Source organism: Cyanistes caeruleus, chromosome 10 (genome assembly GCF_971803275.1).
Source record: "Cyanistes caeruleus chromosome 10, bCyaCae1.hap1.1, whole genome shotgun sequence".
NCBI classification, from domain to species: domain Eukaryota; kingdom Metazoa; phylum Chordata; class Aves; order Passeriformes; family Paridae; genus Cyanistes; species Cyanistes caeruleus.
Window position 1 is genome coordinate 20,544,772 of NC_141710.1, and position 25,638 is coordinate 20,570,409.

Here is a 25,638-nt window from a genome sequence, read left to right on the forward strand (position 1 = left end):
ATCTATGCTTAACTGCAGTGAATAACTTATTTCTGCTCTGCATAATACAAACACAAAGCCATGTTCTGTTTTTTCCAGGAGACGTTTTGTTCAATTGAAGAAAGAGATAATAAAGTTACATTTGTCAGCCTTTAAAAAGCCCTTCAAAACAAATCCTGCTCCAGGGAAATCTTCTATTTAGTGCAGCGCTCCTGGAGCTGTTAGAAGTGAGCCCTGTTTTGTGCTCTGCCAATGATATGATTTGTCTTGCCTCTAAACCAGTGTTTGGTCATTTGTATCTTGCTCCAAGCAATTTATTGTCAGTGGTGTTTTTTAACTGCTTTATTGGACAATCTCATCATCATAACTGATGGGGCTTTGCTGTCTAGCTGCTTTCCCTTGCTGCCCCCAAATAACACAATATTTCCCTTTGCAGAAGCCACTATTGTTTTCAGGAATATTCATTACGGGAAAAAAAGTTGAGCAATGGTAAAGACAATTGTCTGCCCTTAGATATGTCTGATTCCTCAATTCTCTTTTTTATTGAGTTACTGTAGATTGAGATAGCAGTACTCTGTGCTTATTAGAAGGCTGAATAAATGTGGTTAGGGGGAATTTTTTATTTTTAAAAAGGAAATTTTTCTGTTAAAGCTGGTAACAGATAAAATAAACTGAAATTTCTGACACTACTTAGCTTCCCTTCTTTGTCTGTTATATCTACTTTGTGAGGAGATTTTTGTGTAATTGTTTGAAGATTACAATGCATCTTGTAAGCAATTCTTCTCCACATAATACAGAGGATCAGATCCAGAGGATGAGGCTCTCTAGAAAGTAATACCTGAGTCACTGATGACTTCAATAAAATATCTTCTTTCTGCCGTGCCTTTCCTGTAACTTCTGCCTATGGATTAAATTATACTGGCTGCATTAAAAACTGAGTAGATTTCTGCAACATTTTTGTGGCAGGTAGTTTGAAACAAGCACCCACTGGCAATCAAAGATGCCATACAGCTGGCTGTTTCCATTTTTAACACAAAATTTTCCTTGGGTTCCCCACAGCAGTGGTCTCAGAGCCTCCTCCCTGCCCAGCAGATGCTGAATGCTCTCCCTCTTGCAGAAACAAGAGGCACTTTCTGGCTCACACCTCCCAGCCACTCACACATTCCCTCCTTTCTCCTTCCCCCACAGTGCCAGAGCAAGGTACACACCAGCTCTGGCCAAGACACAAAATGCATTTGAGTGCACTTGGAGCTGTGGGGCCTGAGCTCTTGGGCTGCTGGCCAGCTCCTCCAAACCTTCTTCCCAAAAGTATGAAAAAAATTCAATATTATATTTAAAAAAAAACTTTAAGAAGGAAACACTCGACAGAAGCATGCTGTCCTTGATAAAAGAAATTACCCTGGGTGGTCCATATGTTACCAGCTGGGTGGGTAATTTGGGTTGGATTAGTGGTGCTCTGTCTTCACATGCAAATATATCTTATGGAAGAGTATCTTAGGTACTTTTACTTCACTCCCAGTTGCTTTACCTTCCATTTATTTATCAGTAGACATAAAGGATGAAAAGTCCTGTTTTTTTACTTTCATACAGATATACAAAATGTATTTTAACTGCTGCTTTTTACTGAAAATAATAGGAGATAAAAAGATCAAAGAAAAAGAAACAATTTAGAGACTCTTTATGCGATCAAATCTCATGAAACTGAGAGACAAAATGGCAAAGATGGGAACTCCCTTTCTGGCAGGTACCATCTCCTGTACACACAGGAATTTATTCAGCTGCTTTGCCTAACTTGATAAATTAACCAGATGCTGGAATTCATTACTTAAGCCAGGGAAATCTTCAATATCCAGTGGGGTGGTAGTTATTTACCTCTCCTTACCATGAAGAAAATTATTATTATTTTTTTAAATTTTCTAAACCATTATCACTTTGTTTAGGGGTCAGAGGGCAAGGTGGCTGTTACAGGCATTAGTCACCAAAAGCAACAAAACACAAGAGCAATTTTTAAGCAGCACATCAGTCTGCATTGCTTAAAAAAACCCAGAAAACTCCATTCCTCCTGCCTTAGCACATAACTTCAGAGGGGATGATAAAAATAAGAACAGCAGTGGAAGGAAACTCTGTTTGGATCTCAGAGGGCAATGCATGCAGCCCCGCCGTACCTGCAGCCTGCAGCAGTAATGCGCTGCCGCCGCCAAGTCACCGATTTCAAAGCAGGTTTCTGTGCCACTATATGCAAGCTGTAGAGATTCCTCCTCTTCTCCCCACTCTAATCTGTATTCAGAGATGTCAGTACCAGAACATTCAGGACTCTGCAACACAAATATTTATGTGGTTCAGTTCAGAAATGAGCACTTCGGATCGCTGTGTTTCACTGGGGAGGGAATAAAGTACATGGAAAAAAAACCCAACAACCACCCTTATTTTTAAATTAATACACCATTACTGCTGCAAATGGAAACGCACTGAGTTAATGTTCCCTAAGAGGTTACTGAAACAGGACAATTCTGCACAAAAATTACCTGATTGAAATTCAGAGAAATGAGTGAGTGTAAGCAGCTACTTTGCTTTCCATCAGGACACTCAGGAATAAATTGTCTCTCCACTGGCTTGGCAGAAGCGCAACCATGGAGAACATAAAAAAAGCATCAATCTAATGCAGCCTAGTTGAGAGATCAAAACACAGCTCTGGAAGCACTGGCCCTGGAGCCTGAAGCAATCACTCATGTGCTGAGAAAAGAACCACCTCAGCAAGGGAGGAGCCCTCCATGGAAATCACCCATCAGTCCCAGAAGGGGACCTGTGAGTGTGGATCCTGGCACATTCACAGCCACAGTGAGATTCCCATGGGATCACAGAATCATCAAATGGTTGGGTTGAAAGGGACCTTCAAGATCACCTCATTCCACCCTCTGCCATGGGCAGGACACCTTCATCAGACCAGGCTGCTCCAAGCCCCATCCAACCTGGCCTCGAGCACTTCCAGGGATGGAGCAGCCACAGCTTCTCTGGGCAAACTGTTTTAGTGCCTCATCACCTTCACAATACAGAATTTATTCCTAATATCTAATATAAACCTGTCCTCTTCCACACATGCCTAGCAATTCCTTTATTTAGGAGAACAAATATTCACTGTCTAAATGTAATGGAGATGACCCAATACAGGCAAAACAGCACAGTTCCCAAACCAAAATATTTGGTGTTTTTAACAGAACTACCTAGAGCTGTACTGTGTGGTCTGAAGCAGCTCAGGGAAGCACTGCCCAGCCTGCAGTGTGGCCAGAAGGACTTTGGGATTTTGACATGCAAGATGCAATTTCCAGTGCATCCAGATGTAATTTCCAGGGATCCAGAGCCTTGCTGCACACCACAGCGACCACCCTGCACAGGGGCTTCTCTGGCCCTGAGCTTCCAGCTGTTTGAGCAGGAACATTCAGAGCTCCTAAGCCAGATTTCAGAACAATGTGTAAAAAACAACCCCATCATTAAGCACCACAGTGTGCTCTCTAGCCACACTCCACAGTGCTCCACTGTTTTTCCTTCTTATTCATATTAACCAAAAAATGACACTCTTTAAGAAAACATAATCACTGCAAACCACAGCTTCATTTTTAGCTAGAATAAATAAATATATCCTTCAAATAAATAGAGAGCCTACCAGAACTACTGCTTTATGGCTGGGGAGAGTAAATCCCTGACCATTAAAAGGTAACATTTGAAAGTTCAATGCAATTTCTAGTTGCAAAAAATATTAATAGCCCCAAACTTCACCAAATACACCTGTTGGTTATAAAATTAAATGCAGATTACATTTGTATCTAAATATATTAGCACAATTTATTTGTGCATCTTGTGAATGTCAGTGACTTCCTTCTCAACAGGGGCATTGTTTTGGAGGGAAGCCTAACAGAAGGTCTGGAATGGCTGCTAGATTTTCACTGAAAACTACAGCCCCACTGAACCACATCACAGTATTATTTATGGTAACATCCTTTCTTTTCTGCCTTAATTACATAACATCTTTAATGGCACCAATCATCCCCACAGCACTTCAGCTAACACTTATCTTGAGCCCAGTGCCTAAGATGCTGGAGAACAGAGGAGGAATGCACACAGACTAAAATAAAAGTAAATATTTGAGGAAGAGTCAAGTTTTGAAAGGGAAAAAGCCCTACATTGTAAGCATTTATGGAGAGTTAATTTCATGTCAGAGACTCCGGTTTCAGCCAAAATCAAATATTTGTCTTCATAATTCCAACTGAGAACATGCTGATGTGCTAAGAGCTTGCAGAGAGCACTTCTATCATCTGATGCCAGTGCAGGAGGTCTTGTGTCTGAATCCTGGTCTGGAAGACCCATGACTAACTTTGTGTAAGCACAAAGCACTTGCTTCAGAGCAAAGTAGAGAAGATGATTTTCTACAATAGAAGAGCTTCTACATAGGGTCTCCTTGCATAAAAAGATAGCTCCAGAGCAGTAAACAGCTCTCAAGCTCGCTTTTGGGTTCTGTGGTGAGCTCACTTGTTAGGGTGAGCAAGGTGGACTCAAGCAGGGCACCTGACTTACCTCCCAGCTGAGCAGGACTCGTGTGTCGGACAGGAAGGACAGGGAAGGTGCTCTGCACTGGCCTGGTGGTCCTGCTGCCGTGGTGACCTCTGTGGCCTCCGAATACGGCCCGTACTGGAGGGGAACAAGGTATTATTATTAATAATAATTATATACAGGTGCACATCCATCTCCAAGCCCTTGAGATTGTTTCCAACAACACCACATGAAATTTTTCAGTGCACTAAATCTTTTCAAAGACAGACTGGGCTTCCAACACCTGGCACCAAACACCAGAGCTCAGGATGAGCTGACACACAAATGACTCAGAGCTGAAGTGTGAGGTGAGCTCAGGAACAAGCAGAGAGCATGATCATCCTTTGTGCATCCTCCTGTCTGGCAGCAAGTGCTCGTGAAAGCAGAAACCACCTCCAATTTGCCCAAAAGTGAGAATGAGCACACAGTAACTGAGGAACAGTTTGTGTCCCTCTGCCTTACTTCAGCACAACGTGTTCACATATCATAACCAGCTTCTCATGAATACAAAGAGGAGCACAACAAGAGCAAAGCACCTATTGGAGTCCATTTCCAGCTTCTTTTACATAAAGTGCCTGCCCCAAGTTACTTGTAAAAGGACAGGATGTGCTGGAGCCCCAGGCTGGTACAACCTGCAGGGACACGCTGCGCACACACCGTGGACACTCCGCTCCAGGGCAGCTCAGACAACTCCCGAGCCCGTGGTAGGGGAATCATTTAAATGCAGATTAGCAAGAAAAAGGAAAAAAAAAACCAAAAAAGCAATTTTCAGCAGGCTGGGAACCTGGCTTCAGCCAGCAGAGCGAGGAGACAGCACTGAAACAGCCTTTCTAAGGCCTCCTGAGTGGAAGAGTGAAGTTTGCTCGGTACATCCTCAAGTTAATTAGAAATCGTTCTCCAGAACAAAGGAGCTTCACTTGGAAGCAATTAGAGGAAAAACACTGATATTTACTTATTTTATAATTCAATTTTAGTGAATGTGACAAAAATGAGCCACTACAAAAAGGCACAGAAATGATGAACCCCAGAAAACTTCTCAGCAGATGTGTCAGTATCTGCCATCGAAGAAAGATCAACACCGATTGTTTTGTCTTACAAAGAAAGCACATGCCAAAAAATGTCATTTACTGACTTCTGCTGTTTTCAAGGGAGAATTTGGTACAAGACATCCTCCCCTATTTTGCACTTGGTTGAAAAACCCAGCCAAACCAGAACCAGCGCCCTCATTTAACAAAGAGTGGAACCAGAAATACTGTTCTGTCAAAAAATAATAAATTAAATTAAAAAAAAAATAAAAAAGGGAAGGCATCATATATTAAAGCTACCAGGTAGGCAGTGGCTTTCAGTCCAGCAAGCAAATCTAATCTTTCCATGTGCATTTAATTTTTCACAAAAACAAATCAGTGGGTATTTTTAAGACAAGACAGTTTAACAGTCTTGCAGATTTTTCCAATACCCAAGTTAAGTTTTAACAGAACTTCTCCCTGTGAGTAACTTTAAACCTTTGTGTTATGTTTGTCATCAAGATTTCCTGGGGAGAAACACATCCATGCGTGCAGTCTAGCTGGGACTTTATGTAACACCACTGGAATGACACAAAGGCAAGCATAATCAACCCAAACCTTAATGAAAAAGAAAAAGATCTTTCTGTAGACCTCCATGGACATCAGACAGGAATTCTGATGTGTTTGGGAAGGTAGTTCTTCCAAGGAAAACATTTAATGAAAAAATCTCATTGAATTTATAGAGCACACACTTTTTTGAAATTAAAACAAAGAAATCACCAGGAATGTGAGTTTCCCTCAAAACATCCCACCTGGGTGAAACTGCAATTCTTGTTTTTACACACTTTAGACTCAAATCAAAAAGAAGGAAATGTGACAGAATGAGGATTAAGAGAATCCTCCCTGCAAGCAGCCATGACTTTTAGCAGGGATGTTGAACATTCGGGAGCAGCTGATTCTGGCCAGTCAAATCCCATCAGTACCCAAAATCTTTTTTAAAAGAGACCCAGGTCTAAAACTGCATCTCTTATTTATCACATGGTTTTCCTTCTGCCCATCTGCCCCTCGTGCTGAGCAGCACTGGCAGCACCCCAGCCCGAGGCTCAGCCGCAGCAGGGCCAGGGCAGCGCACGTACCCCGCCGTCGTTGAGCGCGCGCACTCGGAACCTGTACGAGGCCCCGGGGAGGAGGCTGCTCACGGTGCACTCCAGCTCAGGCCCGTGGTACACCTCAGAAACCACTTCTTCAGGGGCTGTCATCTCCACACTGTACTCAGAGACAGGGCAGCCACTTTCTGACTGAGGGACATCTGAAAGAAATCACATAATTTGTGATTAATAACAGTAGGGCGTTAAGAGCCATTTTTTACTTCATATACCACAGAAATGTATATTTCTGCTTCTGTGTATACATACACACACAAATATCTCTCTTTTGTTGTGGGCACCTTTGTTCTTGCCCATGAAAACAATGTATTTGATAATACCTGCATGTATTACAAGCCAGTTCCACAGACTCAAACTGTCTGGGGATCAGAAAAACAGCAGCCACCAAAATGCTTCCAGGAAGCACTTGGATGAATTTTTACACCAGTGTTGAAATATATTTGACAGTTTGAAATTTTTTTTATACAGAATTTGGCTTAACAAATGATGCCACAAAAATACTTGGATGCTGCAAGATTATCACTGTAAAGAAAACACTCTGTTGGAAACTGGCATGTGCCTTGTATTCTGAAAAATGTGCATTTTTTGACAAGTTGGTGCCATGACTGTAGTCCAACATCTTTGCAAAATAACAGGGGTCCAACAGATTACATGTGGATCAAGATTTAAATGCCATCCAAACTCCTCAATATGTTCTAACTCAAATTTTGAAAGAAGTTATATATTAGAAGTACCAAAAATGCTTCTGCCAAGCCAACACTGCAAATGAATTTTAAAAAAAATATTTTGAGTCACACTATTTTTGAAATAAAAGGATAGATATTCTAGTGAAGGTGATACTTAACAGCCCTGAGAGGGACAGGGCTAAAAAAAATAAAATGGGAGCAGAGTGTAAGGACAGCTGAGCTCAGAAATCCAACACTGAGCCACCACATCTGATGAGAAGCTGCACTTCGGACTTGCTCAGACTTCACTGGGCTTTGCTGTGCATTTCCCAGTGAACAGGAAACAAGCAGTAGAAACAAATGTTCCAGGTCAGCAGCAGAACCAAAGCTTTAGAGCAGCAGGATGCTGCACTGGCTTACCCCACTGCAGCTGCACTTCCCTGTGCCTCGGCTTGCCCAGGAGCCGGGGCGGGCGGCAGGGCCCCGGCGCGACGCTCAGCGTACGGACAGGCAAGCTCTCGGAGCACTGGGGAGAACACAGCTCAGTTACCCCTCTGAACAGATCACAGCCCAGTTACCCCTCTGAACAGATCACAGCTCAGTTACCCCTCTGAACAGATCACAGCTCAGTTACCCCTCTGAACAGATCACAGCTCAGTTACCCCTCTGAACAGATCACAGCTCAGTTACCCCTCTGGGCCAGGATCAAGCTCAGCCTTCTGGCACAACCACCACTTTCAAAGTGAGCTGTGGTTACAGAGCAGCACAAGAAATTTCTTTACACCCATCGCTTCATGGAAATTTGCGTGAACAGTAAAAGAGAGGAGATGCTATCAAGTACATTAGTACAAATACAATTTAAATCAAAGAGGAGAATTACAGGAATTAGGGTCTGAGAAAGAACCCAAAAGCTTAAAGGATCCAGCCATATGAGAGATAACTGTTACAACAAACTACCTCTTTCTGCATCTCCAGTCAGTACAGGGTCAAGCACATAAGAGTCTGTGGCCTTTTTCAAGCAAGTGGCCACATCAGATAAACATGGTCTTTTCTAATGTAAATATAAACAACTACAGACTGGTTTTGCAGAAACCAAATCTCACTAAATTGCAGCTTGCAGAAAAGAAAATTATGTACACATAGAAATCTAAAATTCAGCAACTTGCAGAATGAGATTAACTGCAATCAGTGTAGTTTTACTGTGCTACAGGGAAAACATTTCCCTTCTTTTGAAAGCAGAAATGTTTTACCAAAATTAGCAGATAAATCTCTGAAAAACATAAACCCAATAGCCCTTATTGTTAGATAATACCCACCTGACTGTGTCCACCAGTGCTGATACAGCATGCCCGGAGTTTATACAAAGTGCCTGGTTTCAAGTGAGTACAGGTGTATTCTGTAGCAGAGCCACTGTAGGCCACTTCCCACTGATTTGCTAAAAATAAGATATATCCAAGTTTAAAGATGTGGAAAGCAACACATTTAGCAGTGTCTAGGAGAAAGGAAAATCTTTAATGTGGTCTTCCACAAATTATGTATTTCGGGAAAATAATTACTATTATATGAATAATTACAATTACTATGAATGTTATTTCCCACTTGAAGACATAACACATGTTATGACATGCAAATACATACACTTACAGATCTAAATATGAGTTTTGTAGATAATGCATAAATGTGCAAATATATGCACACAAAAATATTTCTAGATTTAGCCATATGACCTAAAATTCTGTCATTATTCATAAAAAGAGGATACCTAAAAAACCCACTACAAAACCTTCCCAAAATCCAACCCCAGCTCACTCAGGAATCCTGCAAAGTACAAAACACTGTTTCAATAACATTATTAGTGTATTAATGATAATAACAATAATAACCTAAAGAGTCAGGATTCCATAGAGTAGCCACAGTGTTTTGAAATTGAGACAACTTGACTCAAGTTTACCTTCTGGGCTTCCTTGAGAAATCTCCAGCAGATACTTTAGGATTTCTGAACCACCATTATCCTGTGGAGGGTCTGAAAAAATAAGACAAAAATAGAAGTAAAAGATAACAAAACAATTACCAAACCTGTTTCTGATCCAGCTCCTTCTCCACAACTCCTCCACATTAACTACACCAGGTTATTTGCAGCAGGAGTGAGTAACAGTATTTTCAGCATGAATCAGATTAAGGCTGCTGGATAATGATGATCCAAACAAAATGTGTGGAAAAAGCACTGAAAGAGAAGTTGTGTGGAGGTTTGCCCCAGTAATAAAGGAAGCAGCTGGAATGAAGCAACCTGAGCTGGCTTACCCCACTTCACACTAAAGCCATGAGATGTTATTGGCCCCTTGATCACAGGTCTGGTTGGAGGTCCTGGCCTGTCTGGGCTGGTTGTGCAGACCAACACTTCGCTGGGAGAACTCTTCCCTTCCACGTTGGAAGCAAACAGCTGAAACAAAACCACAACCAGTTTGCCCTTGTTCACTGCAAGTGCTTTTCTGGAAGTTCTGCATGGGACTTCTTTCAGTATTTGCACAAATGTCACCAAACTGGAAAGTATGTCACATCCCAAAGTGTGTGGGTTTCTAGTAACAGATATTAGATTGTCATGATGTTTCTTTATAAACCACAGAGATTTCTTCCTCTCCTTCCATCAGCAACTGATCATGACATGTTTACAATAAAAGCAGTGCTGGTTTTCTCTTTAAAGAAAAAGTCATCTTTTTTAAATAACTGTGTCAATTTGCAGTATTTTTCTCATAAGATAGAAATAAGAAAACTGTAACAATAACTTTGCTGGTTTTGTTTTGGAGGTATTTCTAACTGCTATTTACAACAAAGTAATTCAGAGTATCAGTAATCAAATAATCAAAAGTCAGATCAAAGTTGTGCCTGTAGCCAGTGACACCAGGCTACAGATTTGCTCTGGTATCAAATGCAGATTTGTAAAATACATGTCTCATCTGAAAGCAGGGCTGCAAAACAGCACTAAGGGTTCTCTTCTCTCACCAGCCACAGCAGCCTTTACAACACTAAAGGGCATCATCTCAGAGCGACAACACAAAAACTTCCCAATTCTTTGGGTAGTTCAGGAAACTTCACAAGGTCTTCAGTCCCAGAGAGCAGGAAAAGAGCATTCCCTGTGAGGGTGGTGAGGCCCCAGCACAGGCTGCTCAGAGAGGCTGTGAATGCCCCAGAAGTGGACAGAAGTGTTCAAGGCCAGGTTGGATGCCAGTGTTTAAGGCTCCAGGCTTGGAGCGCTCTGGTCTAGTGGAAGGTTTCCCTGTCCACAGCAGGAGGGTTGGAATCAGGTGATTTTCCAACCCAAACCATTCTATGACTCCATGACTTTTTCTTTTTGTTGCTCCTGAATATACCAAGACCTAGAGAAGCCAGGTGTTGGCCTCACACACAGCCTCTGGCCATCTCCAGAGGGACACCATGCTCTGGGTGGCACACCTTGGAAAAAACCCAAAACAGAAAGCATTACACAATGACAAGAGGAAAAAGACTTTACCCTGAATTTATACTGTGTGCTTCTTCTGAGATTCTTCACAGTACAGGCTTGCTCCTCTCCAGTGTACTTTGGGTGAAACACACTATCCTAAAAAAATACAAAACCAAACAAATTCTCATAGCTGAGGAAGCTAAGAAAGTGTTCCTTGTGTTAGTCTGTACCTACAACACATTAGAGCAAAGGGGCTTTAGAGGTGAGTGCTTTTTAAAAAAAGAAAAAAAAAAACCAAGAAAAAACCTTATATATTTTATTATATAAAATATAATAAGATTATTATTATACTACTATAATATTACTATTATTATTATTATACTACTATACTACTAGTTTTAAACTGCAAGGCCATACTACTTTTTCTTTAGAAGAAACAAGTTGCAGCTGCCCTGGATAATGTAATTTTGCTGCAAAATAAGCACAGAACCAATCCTGGCAGTTTAACCTGCTACACAGCTGGAAGTGAGAGATGACAGAAGACAAGCCCACCAAGGAGCAGCCAGGAGGACATGGCAGATTGACCTAGCTAAGGACAAGCTGCCCTGTATCTCACAGATTCCTGTGTGGCTTTGTAAGTAATCTCAGATGACAGCAGAGATTTTTAGCTAAGGATTCCTAAGTCTGCTGTGCAGCAGAGCAAATCACACAGCTCCACCCTGCCAAGTACCCAGTACTCCTGGAAGGCCCTCCAAAGCAGCAGCCCATGCTGCTTCTCAGTCATCTCCAATTAATAAATCAAAACTCAGCTTAAGCCACACAGTACTTACATTATCTTCTTCCTGAATTTCCAGGGTGTAGGAAATCACTTCCTCTGGCGTGCATCCTTCTACTTTATTCCACTGCAATGAGATCCACGTCACGCCAGCTCGAATGAGCCGTGGTGCACAAGGGGTCTGAGGAATATTGCCTGCAGTGTAGCAAACCACCTCCTGGCTGTACCCACTGCTCAGAGACAGAGCAGAGAGAGAGGAATATTAAAAACCAACAAACAAACCTCCAATCCCCCACTTCCAAACAAAGAAACAAAGCAAACAAAAAAAAAAACCAAAATAAAACATAAACAAACAAAACCCCCAAACAAAAAAAAAACCCACAAAAACACGAAGCTAAAGAAACCTACACCTCAATCTACTTAGAGAAATATTTCACATTTTCAAAAGATTTGGACAAAGTTCAAATTTCTCAGGTGGAAAAGATGAACACCCAGTTGGGATATGCCAGAACTAAGAATAGAAAAAAATGCAGGATAAATGTGTCTCTCAGTCATTTTTACAGATCTCACCACAATAACACTGGAAATATATGAATGCCTAAAATTAACATGATATTAACTGTGGAGGAAAACCTCACTTAACAAAGGGGAGCTAAAATACAGGGAATAAAGCCTCAAGTGTTCAACTTTTGGATGGTGAACCTGACATGCAGAATACAAGTTCTATAAACTCTGATCAAGCTCTCAATGGAAGGTGACATTCTTGCAATTCCTTTTAAATCTGTTTCCAAAGTACAACACATATTTTGTGCCTTTGTCGTGGTTTTAAAAAAGTCACATCCTGAACTTAACACACAGAAAAAGCTAAATCTCCTTACTCCAAATCTTCTTTCTCAAAAATAAACTATTTGGTGAAATACACTTATACTTAAATAAACTACCTAAAACTAAAACCCAAACAAGACAAAAATCAGCATACATGCTAAGTCCACAAGCATTACAACAAACCAAAACCATCTCATGACATGAAGTGTAAGAGGACATTATCATCCTTTTATTTTGAGTGCTGTCTATAAAAGTAAGGCACGTGTTGCTGGTGCTTATCTCACAGATTAGCACAGAGCAGCTGACCATAAATAGTTTTTAGCTCACTCCTTCCTTAATAGCCTGAGGGGAGAGAAAAAAGGGAGAAAGAACACCAAAAAAAAACCAATAAAAACCCCCAAAACAGACAGACAAACAAGCAAAAAAAAACCCCAACCAAAAAAAAAAGAAAAAAAAAAAAAAGAGGGGGAGTGAAAGATGAAGATATTTTAAAAATCTGGAATCTGACAAAGAAATGTGATGCCAGAACTGAGAACTCTGCACAAACCCAATTCCCTTCCAGTTACACTCAGCAGCTCCAGCTCAGCCCCCCTTTCTCTCCACACTGAGTATTATTTCAATGGGGAGAGAATTAATCTTGCAAGAAGCTGGGAAAAGGGACTCTGTGCACACATGAGTGATCTCAGTCCATGTCAGGGAAAACACAGAAACATGAATAAAGAAGCTTTCTAAAGCTATAAATTACTGTGAGGCTTGTGTTTTAGAAGAGAGAACAATGCAGGAGTCTCCCTCCACAAAACACATTGTTATATACCACTGGTGTTTCTTTTGTGTCCTTGTAATAATGATTAGATCCTGTTTAGCTAAGAAGGACAATAAAGGAGTACACAAGGGCACTGGATGTTTGGCTTCTTCACAGCTAAACCTTTCCTGGCCTGCTCTGCTTGCCTGAGCATGGGAGCACGCACTGTCCCTGCAGCACAATGTCTCTCTGGGCACACTCTGCCCCTCAGCTGCAGAATATTTCATCCCAGTGCTCCCTAGCAGCTCCCAGAGGATTGAACTAAGTCTGATTTCTCACCTATCTTCATGTGATCAGTTTGTGTGCAAGGAAAAGCAGAAGCTAAACCCTATCTTTCAGTGTCTTGGAAGTCCCCGTCCTCTCTCAGCTCTGCCTGTCTCTCCCTTCTTTCCCACCCCATCAGCCAGCCCTGCCAGTCCTGAAGAAGGAAGGGACTGTACTGCTGAAAAGAGACAGAAGGGCTTTGCTTTAAACCAGAAAAATAAATATATCAAGATTCCTTTCAAAATCTGTAACTCAACTTCCCCTTGCTTGTTTTTCTTGGTTCACAGAGGTCCCTAGTGGGAATTTTACATAACAGATGTATTCTTTCTGTATTAGGAATAGACCACAAAACACCATTTAACACCTCAAAAGGAGCCTATCTGCTTAGGCTGATCTCATCATGCTGAAGGTACACAGCAATTCCCTGGGAGGTGAAGGATATCACCAAGGAAAGCGCGACTTTCCTTGAAGCATTAATAACACAGCAAATGTCAGATATCTAACCCGAAACCATGAAGAGAAAAGAAGCAAAAATCCCCCAGAAATTCCTCTTTATGCTGGCATTGATAGGTAAACTTTTCAAGCACCACTTTTTCTCAATAAAGTGTGCACCCTGAGGCACTCACCTAGTACCGATGTCATTCTGGGCCGCCAGCCGGAAGGTGTAACCCAAAGCCGGGCACAGCTTGGTCAGCTTGCAATGCTTCTGGCTCCCAAAGTAACATTCTCTGAAACCACTGTTCCTCTTTCCCTAGAAAGAGAGAAATCTGTAATCAGATCGCCATGAAACAAAACCACGCCAGGCTCATTTTAAAAGGAGCTGCTAAATGATATCAGAATTAGACGTTTTCATAAAGGAAGCTGTGCAGGCACTGACAGTGCTGCTGTGCTCTGAAAATCACACAGATCAGCACAGTCTGCCTGCTGTCAGACCCCTCCTCTTCTCCCCTTCTTGTAGTTGTGAGATGTGTCTACAGCCCCAGCTTGAAGAGCAATTTATCCCACTCACAACAAAAAAGTGGGAAAATGATCAATGAACCGTGTCTCCGAATCTCCCCGAGCACAGCCAAGGTGCAGCCAACATTTCTCTGCAAGCACTGTCCTCCTCCACACCTGCATCCCTGGCTGGGATTGCTTCAGGAATTCCCTATCCCACAAGAGGGCTCTCTCTCCCCACGGTCCAGCACGGCCAGAGCCAGTGGGACAAGCTGGGTGTGACCTTTCCTGTGCTCTCCGGGGCAAAATTCACTCATCCCAGAGGAACATCCACCGTGCCAGGGTCTGCAGCCACCCCACTGCCCGGAGCACACGGCATGGGAGGAGAGAACAGGGTTTGCAGCTTTGCTGAGGAAGTTGCTTGCCAGAGGGATGGTTTATGGGAGCTTCCCATCACCCTGACCTGGAGCAATGATCCATCCTGGCAAAGACAACACCAGGCAGCAGCCCAGGGGGTATTGAGATGCTTCTGCTGCTCCCAAATACTTCCTCAGGTACTGGTTTGTACCTCAGCACTGCTGAGCACAAGGAAGCTCAGAAGTTCTTCCTCCACCCCACCACATTTAAAACAAAAGCAAACCCTTATCAATCCACTCCAGCTTGGTACACCCTGGGGCAGAAATAAAGCTGAGCTGCTGCAGGACAGAGACCCTAAAGTAACAGGGAATATCTGGTGGAGTCATTCTATGCCACACATGGAAAACATCAGATTGAAGTCATTCAGGAGAAAGGACATGGACTGCTCAGCTCCTCATAAATAATATCTACCAGAACTGCAGCACTTGAAAGGAGTTTTAATTTCAGTACTCAAATACAAAATGATTGGACAATTACATTATCAAGTACCCAAAAGCACACCAGAATGGAAGCCTGACAAAGCACATCCACGGGCTCCAGCATGTGCAGAAGACGGGGTTATGCCCACCTCTGCAACTTCTTCTGACTGGAAAGCTCTGCTGAGCCGTTTACTAGTTCTGCCATGTGTCTGTACAATTTTTAATTTTCATTTTACTGTTTACAGGGCCAACAGCCTCACCTGCTGTGCCTCCTTGGGCTCACTCTGCCCTCCCACACACTGCTCCTCCTCCACACTCAGAACATCACCACTAAAGATCTAAAAACACCTGAGTGGGACATGCATTTTTCACTGGCCCATTCTCCAGCCCCTGCCCATTTCTACTTCTCCCTCAGTCTGTGACACAGAAGGAAAAACTCCCTGAAACGTTTGTAGTGAATCTCCAGAAGGTGTTTATCAGGCTAGAAGCAGCCACACACATCTCCAGCACAGCACAACAATGTGGAGGCACTGAGGGGACATTTAGCACGCTGGCAAACAGCCAGAACTTTTATTTACACAGTGGGAGCCTCCACTTGTTCTAGAACTCCTTTACACACAATCTCCTTCAACTTCACCCACCTGCTCCAGCTGTACCATTTCTGCACAGCTCACATAAATTAAGGAGTGGAATTGGGAAAGAATCACGAAACCCAAAGCAGAAATGTTTTGTAAATGAGAAAACCTTTACAGATCCAAAATCCCTAGCCATAGAGTGCTATGATATAATTCCTAGCTAGAGTTCTATAATAGAATTTCTTTAGGACAAAAGTAACAGGTGAGCATACTTCTCAGCTCAGCAGTAATATATTTAAAATGCAGACTATACAAAGCCTAATTAGAAATCTTATGTTTTAGTAAAATATCTACTCATCAGTGCAAGCACTACTAAAAATAGATTTTTTTCCCCCTATGCAAACTCTTTTTTACAGGTTGAGTTGTCTTAAACTAATTTTTCCTCAACTCTTTAATGACTTCACAGCTTATAAATAACTGAAAACATTTAATTTTTTTTGGATTTCTGTTTAAGAACGCCTTTTTAAAAAATAATTTTCCTCTGCTGTTTTTCCAAGAGGACAAAGTGACCAATTACTAAGCATGTGGTTAATAAAACAATGCTGGCAAAACAGGGAAATCATGGAAAATCTCACCTATAGCACAATTCCTGAACTGAGAGCAATGGGCCAAGCAAACTCCACTTATCAGCCTGGCTGGTTAAAACTTTGCCAAGATTGCCAAACATTTAAGGTATCCTTAACTTTATAACAGTACAAACCCTGATAGTGTATATATTCCTCTTCTAGAACTGCTATTGTACATTCCCCAGACTCACTCAGAGACCAACTGGTATTCAGATTACTCAGACTGGCTGGTATTTTGGATTCTATTGGCATTAATTGGAGAGGCTGGCCGATATTTCTAATTATCCTGGCATTAATAGCCTGGAAATAGCCTCTCCGCTCCTGCTCTCCCAAGATTTATGAAAGCACTAATGCTGGCATAATTATAGACAGGAACAACTGGCAGGCTGGTACTGGCTGCCACCCAAGAGTCTTACAGCTTTCCCAGAATCCTTCTCCTATTCTTTGTACACTCGGCATCCAAGTTTTTAATCCTTCAAATAATGTTTCGTAAATTGCTTAAAATACACTGTATCATTTCTGCAAGAATCTGTAATCCCCAGATTTCAGAGGGAGAGCGCTGTTGGACTTCCCCAGCCTGAGGATGTCTTCTCCTGCCTTCTCCAGCCTGGGTTCCCCCTTCTTCTCCAGGACAGCCCACCCTGTGATGGACCATCAGCGCCTGTCTGAGGAAACAAGGACAATTCAGCTCCACACAGCCATTCTAAATTGCACAATGCTCCAACACAGTGTTTAAACACAATGAAGACCTCTGCCTGCTATTTCAGCAATATTTCAAGCTGCACACTCACTTAACACAGGGTGTTTGATTGTCTTTGGAGAGTGTATCTATTGAAGAAGGGATTTGAGGTTAGAAACTGGTTTTGTTGACTGAGTTCCCTGCAGCAGATCCAGTAAATAAACACAAAAGGAGGAAGGGGCCACTGCAGGTACAGCAGTGCAGGAATAGAGCAAAGTCCTGCACGAGACCTCCCTGCACAGGACTGAGGCAAAGCTCGGTGCCACATCTGTGAGCAGGATGCAGGACTGACATCTGCTGTGGCCACACCAGCATCGGCTGCTGTGTTTGGGTCGTGTTGGCAATAAAAAGGAACAGACTGAAATTCAATCTGACACAGAGCTGTGGAGCAAACTGTCAACAATTAGTGTAACACACCCTCAGATCTCTGCAAAGCATTTACTGTGCCAGTTACGCAAGGAACTGAATTTTCTCTATACACAAACACTTAGAAGGCAGCAAAGGACTTACAAAACATCCCTAAATTATACACAAACCCCAATTTTATCCAAAGCTCTCCTCTTGCATGTCTCACAAGAGTGGCACAGCCACAGAACAAACTCAGAGGGCAGGTAAGTGAACAAACACAGAGCTCCCTGTACCCAGCTCTGGTGGATCACCACTGAGATGCCTGGCTCAGATTATCAGCTGGTATAAACAAGCAAATCTCTGCTACCTCGAGGAATTTAAAACTTTGTGGCCGAACAAAATTATCCCCGTTTATCTCAATATAAACTTAATAATTAACTACCCATCATCAAATCATTAAATAGTGTGGCATTGTATCAGTCTCTCTCTCTCAAGTAAATTAAAATGAGCTGCTTACTGGGTAAGAATTAAAGCTGCTTTGAGTCCTACACAGAGCAGGGACACACACTTTGTAAGAGGGACGTCCTTGTCTCTGGCTTAGGAACATTCCTGCCCTTTTCCATCCAGAATGAATAGGATCCTCTTGCTATCCATATACACAAGAGAAACATTTATTTACCACCACTTAATCGCACAACGAGCATTTCACATCTAATTAGTAACAAAGGCCTGGTTCTTACAGCAGTGCCAGCAGCATTTTTCAATGCAGTTACAGTTTACTGATTTTCATGAATGCTGGCATCAGGGAAAGCATCACCTCCTTTTCAGTCATGTTTTCTGTTGGTGTATTTTTAATGCTGTTTTTTCCCCGATTAGCTTTTTGCTTACCCTGAAAAAAAATCAATCCTGGCACCGCGTCATCAATTGATTAGTTGAAGTTTGTAAGTTCAAAGTTCATAGCAAAAGAGCCAGAAGGTGAAGCTCTCCTTAATTACTAATTTTAACTGATTTTTTTGCCAGACAACTAATGCACCTGTGGTGCAAGCCCACATAGGAACCTGTGGTTCCAATCCAAATGAATTCCAGAATATTTGAGACAGGGGCTGATCCTTACTTCTTTAAAGTGGAAATTTTCCTAGGGTACACCCAGTGTATCTGAGTGACAATTTGCTCATCTTTTACTCTCCCATTAAAGAATTAAGTGTCCTTCATAGTTATATCTATTTTAAGAAATAACAGTTTATTAGCAAGGTATTACAACTCTAATCCAAAGACTTGGATCAGTAGAGCGAAAACATTTGTGTTTTCTAACTAAACATGTATCACCAGTTACATTACAAACCATTTAATCTAAACTGGAATAGAAAAACATAGGATAACTGGAATAGCTTTATGTACTGATAATCTTTCAGAGTCTGCAGGTCAGGAAAAATCCCAAACCTCAGAATTTAACTGAAGCACCAGCTGGGTAGTGCTAGGCTGGCACAGTAACATATTCAGCAGTATAACCTTCTAGAATTTCCCACCTCCCCTGGTGGGAAATTTTCCCCTGGAAATCCTGGGGCTGTAAGCACAGAGCTGCTGCTGCTTTACAGCCACAATTTGTTTCTGCACATACAAGTGATGCCACCTACACTCCTGGTGGCACTCTAGATACTACAGACTGCACCTCTGCCCCATAAAAACAGGAGAACCAGGTGAGATACTGCTGACCATCTGACATACTCTGAGATCTGAGCTGTCCCACAGACAGACAGACAGACATCAGTGATCCCCCAGCTGGGAGCACAAAGGGGCTGCAGGAGCCCCTCTCCTGGAGGGTAGCTCTGCTTGAGCTGGGGGAACACACTGATGACTGGGACACAGCTGGAAGTGTTGGCCTGGATGCCTCCACCACTCTCCACACCTCCCATGCCTGATGCCAGTTTTGTTTGCAGAGCCTGAGCTGCAGCCTTTGCACAAGAGCCTTCCAGGACCTGTGTGCCATGAGTGTGGCGAGGGCTTTCCACACCATTCTTTCCTAGGCAGGCTGCCACTTTAGGGTGTTTTTCCACCTTTATCATCTGACAGATTTCTTGCTCTCTGCTCTTGCAAAGCCCTCTCTGCTTTGCAGCCACAATTTAATTTCCTTCTGATCGCTGATTTCCCTGAGCTTATATTTTCTCCTGTGCCTCGCAGCTAATGAATGCTGCTCTAGCTGAGATCTGGCAGCGTGCTCAGCGTTGCCTGGCAAGCCTTCTCCCGTGCCTTGATGTATGTATTCCTTGATTTCACCAGGACACAGTGTGGCCTTGTGGGGAAGGCAGTGCTTTTGCTTACGTGGAGTTTACACAACCAAGCGCCAGGCTACGGGGAGCTGCAAGTGAATTCTCTTTTGTACCTGGGTGCCATAATTCCAGGAGCTAAATGCACTTCCCAGAGGCACGATCTGCCACGGCACATGGAAAAGTGAGTGCAGCAGCCTGCCAGCTCACCACTGCATGTGATGAGGCTCCTGCAAAACCCAGGCAGAGCCAGCCTGCATCTTCAGACTTGATCTCAGTGGCTTAAAGTTGCATTTCTGTCTCTTATCAGGCAAAAAAAATTTTTAGAGAAGCTACACCTGTAGCATTAACTGTCTCAGAACCACAGCTACATTTCAGCCAGGAATCCTGTCAAACCATTGGAGATGTACCAAATTAATTTGTGCAGGGCCATTATTCTTTCATCTGTGCTGGCTAGCTACCCATTATAATCTCAGATTTCAGGACTGTTACTGAGAAAACAAGGTAATTAGAACAGGTAGACAAAGGGAATCTGGATGCCTTCATTTTTTCCCATTGGTAGCTGAACTACCCTAAACCAAACTACTTTTGCTCTGTGAAAAATGGGTGCCATAACCATTCTTTCTAAAGACAAAACTCTTACCAAAGATTTGAAAATCAGGAGGATTTTAGAATTGCCCTATATATATATATCCAAAATTATGATTAAGCTCTATGTAGTCAAAATTAACATTACAGTATTTGCACTCTATTAATTATCTGCTGATGGTCCTTCTGACAGGACCTTCTGTTACCTCCCTTTCCTTTGCAGGCTGGAATCATCCACATTTCCACTGCTTTGTGCTGCTCTGTTCCTTCAGCTCCAAGTTACTGGAAGCTTTGGAAGAAATCACAAGTGCACAATCAAGGTGCCGTGGGTCTAACAGGATCATCCTGGCCCATCCTTTTGGAGAAATCTCTCTTTATCTCCTTTCACACTCCCCTTTTTCCCTTCTTCAGTGACAACCTTTGGCTTTCTATTATGTGCAGAGGCACAGCAAATCATTCTGAAGTTATTGTTCAACTTCAGTTCAGACTCTGAGGGTTTCTCATCATGCAGACCCCACTAGCTGTGACAGTGCAAACAATAAATGTCTGCACAGTGAGTGGTTCCAAACACCCAACATGTAGCAGAACAAGCAGGGAATGTGTTACTAGTGCCATGGTGGAAAACTATTCATAACAGAATACTCCCTTTAGAATATTTTTAGACTACAAAAGTCCTCAAGAGACATTTCTCAGACTTTACAACCGAACACCCTTTAACACCCTTCATTTCCCGACTCATGACTTTTATTTACATGTTGTCCAAGCCCTTTCTGTCACCCAGTATTTATTCTTTTCTTTCAGAGATAATACTCATTGACTCATGCTTTCTGCAGAAATATGGCCTGCACAAAGGAAAGGGGGAAGAAATTAGGGGAAAGAGGGAGGACCGACATGAACACACCTCCAACAAATCCTGCACATCATCTGTCAGGGCACTCTCCCAACAGCCCAGTGCTCACTAACCATGGAAGATATTTAGGAGAAAAAATATTTCCTTTTGTATCTGGAAGGGTGCTAATTACCACTACACAAAGGACATGTATTTCGACCCTGAGTACATTCTCTGTAGACAGGTCTACATGACAATAGAAGTTATCATGTTCTATCATGAACAGGACTGTAAGATACATCACAAGTAATTAAACAGGAAGGAATGCTAATTAAGAAATGAAGTACACCAAATGAGTGATAAAAGATTTCAAGGGTACAGAAACAGAACATTGTCTCTATATAAAATACACTGAATGGAAAGTTTTCCCCCAGCTGCCTTTTTCACCTTTCCAACTCTATACCTAATGCCATCAGGATTTCATTTTCCTTTTTCTACTTTCTCCTGCATCTAATGACTTTTCTTTACTCAACAAATCCTTGTAAAGTCTGAGTGCCATTTATTTGTGTATCTATTTCAACTAGTTACTACTTACCTCATCCCATTCCAGAAGGTAGCTGGTGATTTTTGAACCATTATCAACGGGTGCCTATGAACAAAATAAACAAAAGGTGTTTTGGGGAGTAAGAGAAAACAGCTTCACCTCCCCCAGGCAAATGACATTTTGGAATGAAATTTTCAAGTGAAACCAAAGTTCTGCACGTGGCTTGGCAACCCCTTAACAAATGCTGGGAAGAAGCTGGACATAATGAAACACATACATTTTAAAAGTCAAGTTGGTGCACAGGAAGGGATTTCTCAGAGTACAACAAGTTCAAGTCCCTTACTGAAAAATTACTGTCTCAACTTTCAATTATTTCCAGCATTTATGCTCACTCTCAGTATTTTTCCCCAAACCAAGTGTTACCTACCTTCCACTGTAAGGTTAAGGAGCTTTTGGTCCTGTGCGAGGATTTGGGTGGGAAGGGACACTCTGGTGCTGAGCTGTGAGTGGTGAAGCTTACTGGCTCTGAGCAGGATCCCTTTACTGAGTTGTACATTGCATATACCCTAGAAACAGTATTCAAATGGGTTATAAATGTGCTGACAGTTAGAGTGGCACCACCTCAGCCACAGTGTTTGACCACCAAAGCACCCGGGGTACCATCCACTAATGACAGACTTATCACAGACCAATGGCTATCCTTCACTTATACAAGAATGCAAAATAAAAAAAGGAATTGCAGCAGAAGAGGAACAGTGTTTTGTGCAAATATTCCCACAGACCCCTGAGTTATCTTCATTATCATTTCTTTCCACCAGTATTTCCTTGCCTATTGCCAGGCTTCCACCCACTGTGGTAAAATCCTCCTTGAAATACAACAAAAAAAAGGTATCAGCTTTAATGCCTGGTTTACACTTGTTCCACATGTACCATGTTGAGTGCAGGTGTCTGTTGCTCTCCTTCCATGGCTACAACCTTCTCCTACAGAACTCAGGCATCAACATTTAGTGGCCCTCCATGGACTAGAACTAACACAGGTCAGCAACATTGCTGTGATTAACTAAAAATCTTCAAAGCAGATTTGATCTCAGGCAAATCCTCTATATGTCACAGAACACACAATACCAAGTAATATGGGAAAGCAAATAGGATATAGTTGAGCACTTCCTCACGAGGTGCTTTTCTCTGAAAAAGTAATGACGTTATTTTTTCCCTTCACATTTTCCATGCAGTAAAAGAAAAGTGCAAATTGGATGTCTTCTAATCAAAAAAAAGTTCAGGCCATGACCAGACAATGACCTCTGAGTTGGCTGTAGCTATTGTGTGCCTGAATGCAGAGCTAAAGAAAGGGCAATTTCTAAATTTGTTTTCAATAGATAAGAGTAATTTATGTACAATGGCCACCTACGTAGAATCAAACCTTCTGGGGGAGGCAGACAAGAACTGCTCTGGTGCTGCTTTACACATCACCTGTTAGCAGGCAGAAGCAACAAGAAATGCAATTAATTAATTGAGTCTGCATCTGGCAAGTGGCACATGTGTGTGCTGGAAACGAGCGTGGCCCGGCGTCCAACACACACCACAAGGGAAATAAAACCGTGTGAAAACGAGCTCAAGGGGCATCTTCTGCAAGCCACTGAAACACTGAGCACAGAAACAATACACCTGAAGGGAAGCAGGTGGTGCTTCAGAGCAAACCAGGTTGTTCCAGGCTGTCCCAGGGCCCAGCAGGGCAGAAATGAGCACAAGCACCTTGTCCAGTAGAGACAAAGTCCTGAGAGATGCTGCCAAGGTCAAGGAGACCCAAGGCGATCTGCCCAGTAACTGCTGGCCCCATAAATTTCTTTACTCAACAGATTTATTTCTTCACAGCCATTAATACATAATGCAGGTTCAGTGAAGGAAAAAAACAAACCCAAAACTATGGTGGAAAGCAAACAGCTGGTGTTTCAGTGTCAGCTCACTCCACTACAAACAATGCTGCTGCTTTGCAAGTCTGACTTTTGTATTTAATCACACCTTTTCAAACCAAAGTTATTGTTAACTTTCCACAAACAACCTGTATTTTGGCAAACCTGCAAGAAGGTGGAGGGAACTGGAGGTAGGGAGGAAGAAGTCAGCCAAGACCTGGGGCAATTACCCACAACACCCCTAAAAATGACTGAGACCTCAGCCCAGCTGTGCATGCTGACCTCTCTGCTGTTTGAAGTTGGCTTCAAAAAAGATGTTCAGTGCTCAGAAGGAAGCTCAGCAGTGTTTAGCAACATTCTCCTTGTTACAATCCCTTTGCTGCTAAGGCCAAGACTCTGCCCCACTTGGGGGCTGAATCTTTTCCTCGTTCATGAAAAGTTCCTTCTGGTCTTGAGCTTCTACTTGAAAAGTTCATTTTAGAGCTCCACTAGAATCAATCCTTAAAAATAAAGACTACAGTATCAGAGCTAGATTGACACATTTTGGTGTTGGATTTTTTATTTTTTAGAGCTCAGAAGCAAGGTATTTGCTCTTTAGTTTTACAAACAGGTGCAACCTTGATGTGAAACAGTGTGCCGAACCTAACCCTTGTCTGGAAAAACAGACAGGAGTGAAAGGATGTTTTTTTAAAAGGATAATGAGGGTAGGTGAACAGGAGGCAAATTCAAAGCCTTGGTTCATAAATAAAGTCTTTTAAAAAAGCAACATGAGCAGGTAACACAGTGTTAAAACCACCAGAGAGCAAAACTAGAATGTGTTAATAGTTAATAAATGTGTAAAACACTTTCAGAATCAAAGAGAAATATGTTATGAAAATATCAGAACAGCTCAGTGTTGAGAATCCATTTTTTTCTTGGAATAAATGCTGAAGTGACTATGGTCAGATGGATCTGTATTCAGCAGATTTACTTCCCAAAGCGTGGCCTACTTATGGAAAAAGCATGGAGTGCTTTCAGTGTTCATGTTACAAGAGCTGAAGAAACACCAGTTGCTTGAGTCAAATTTTTAAATGACCTCAGATATCCTACTTTCATACATAAGCATTTCCAGGCCTGTTATCCATACAGAAATACAGACACAAACTTCTTTCGGCCTCTTACAACACAATGACAACAACACAACAGAAGATATTGTTCAAAAAGCACTCTCATAGCCCAAGATAAAATCTATAATAAAATATTTAGAAACCACTGCAAAACACCTACAGAGGTGACCATTAAATTCTTGAAGTATACTGTATATTTACTTTAAAATCTTTCACATTTATTCCCATATAATTGAAGAGTTTATATTTAAGTGACATTCAAATGACGCTAACTCACCTGACATGATAATCTGTTGCTGGCCTAAGGTCCTTCAGGTGATATTCTAATTCTTCTCCACTGTAGGAAAGAAATCCAAACCCAACCAGTTAATAAATTATGAAAAGCAGTATCACACTTGGCACAGCTAGTGATTTTCTAGTGATATAATTTGAAAGAAGAAAAATAATCCCTCCAAAGAGAAACAGGAGCAAGGCACATACCAACAATTTGTCAACACGCTTCATGTTTCTTGAAAATTTCATGAAACTCCATATGCACAGAAGAAAAGAACTGAACACACCAATTATTAAGTAAATATATGGGTTTATTTCAATACTATCTTATATTTTGCTGATATTTGTATAAAGCTCATTGTGGTTTTCAACCCTCACAGAGCCAAAAAGAGCAAAACCCAAACATTATTGTTGTAGTTCCTGTATATTCCCTATTCAAAATACTTCATACAAAGTGACCCATTGAACTTCAGAGGGAGAAGCAGAGTTTCTTGCACAACTGTTTCACTTATTGCTTTCTCCTCCAGAACCACGCTCCCTGTGAGGACCACAGCAAGAAGA

The 25,638-nt window shown here is 42.0% G+C and overlaps 1 protein-coding gene across 2 annotated transcripts in view; it reads right to left on the reverse strand.

Moving 5' to 3' along the window:
* The window catches only part of FNDC3B (fibronectin type III domain containing 3B), a 181,880-nt gene that overhangs the window by 28,899 nt on the left and 127,343 nt on the right, over nucleotides 1–25,638 (reverse strand). For both annotated transcript variants that reach the window (XM_086843403.1, XM_086843404.1), the window contains exons 9-21: nucleotides 25,082–25,141; nucleotides 22,216–22,354; nucleotides 21,840–21,893; nucleotides 14,130–14,254; nucleotides 11,668–11,842; nucleotides 10,907–10,993; nucleotides 9,700–9,838; nucleotides 9,350–9,421; nucleotides 8,715–8,833; nucleotides 7,819–7,924; nucleotides 6,704–6,876; nucleotides 4,549–4,662; nucleotides 2,145–2,294 (exon numbers count right to left, since the gene is read on the reverse strand). In XM_086843403.1, the coding sequence (XP_086699529.1) occupies nucleotides 2,145–2,294; nucleotides 4,549–4,662; nucleotides 6,704–6,876; nucleotides 7,819–7,924; nucleotides 8,715–8,833; nucleotides 9,350–9,421; nucleotides 9,700–9,838; nucleotides 10,907–10,993; nucleotides 11,668–11,842; nucleotides 14,130–14,254; nucleotides 21,840–21,893; nucleotides 22,216–22,354; nucleotides 25,082–25,141 (1,513 nt within the window). The remainder of the gene's footprint in view (nucleotides 1–2,144; nucleotides 2,295–4,548; nucleotides 4,663–6,703; nucleotides 6,877–7,818; nucleotides 7,925–8,714; nucleotides 8,834–9,349; nucleotides 9,422–9,699; nucleotides 9,839–10,906; nucleotides 10,994–11,667; nucleotides 11,843–14,129; nucleotides 14,255–21,839; nucleotides 21,894–22,215; nucleotides 22,355–25,081; nucleotides 25,142–25,638) is intronic.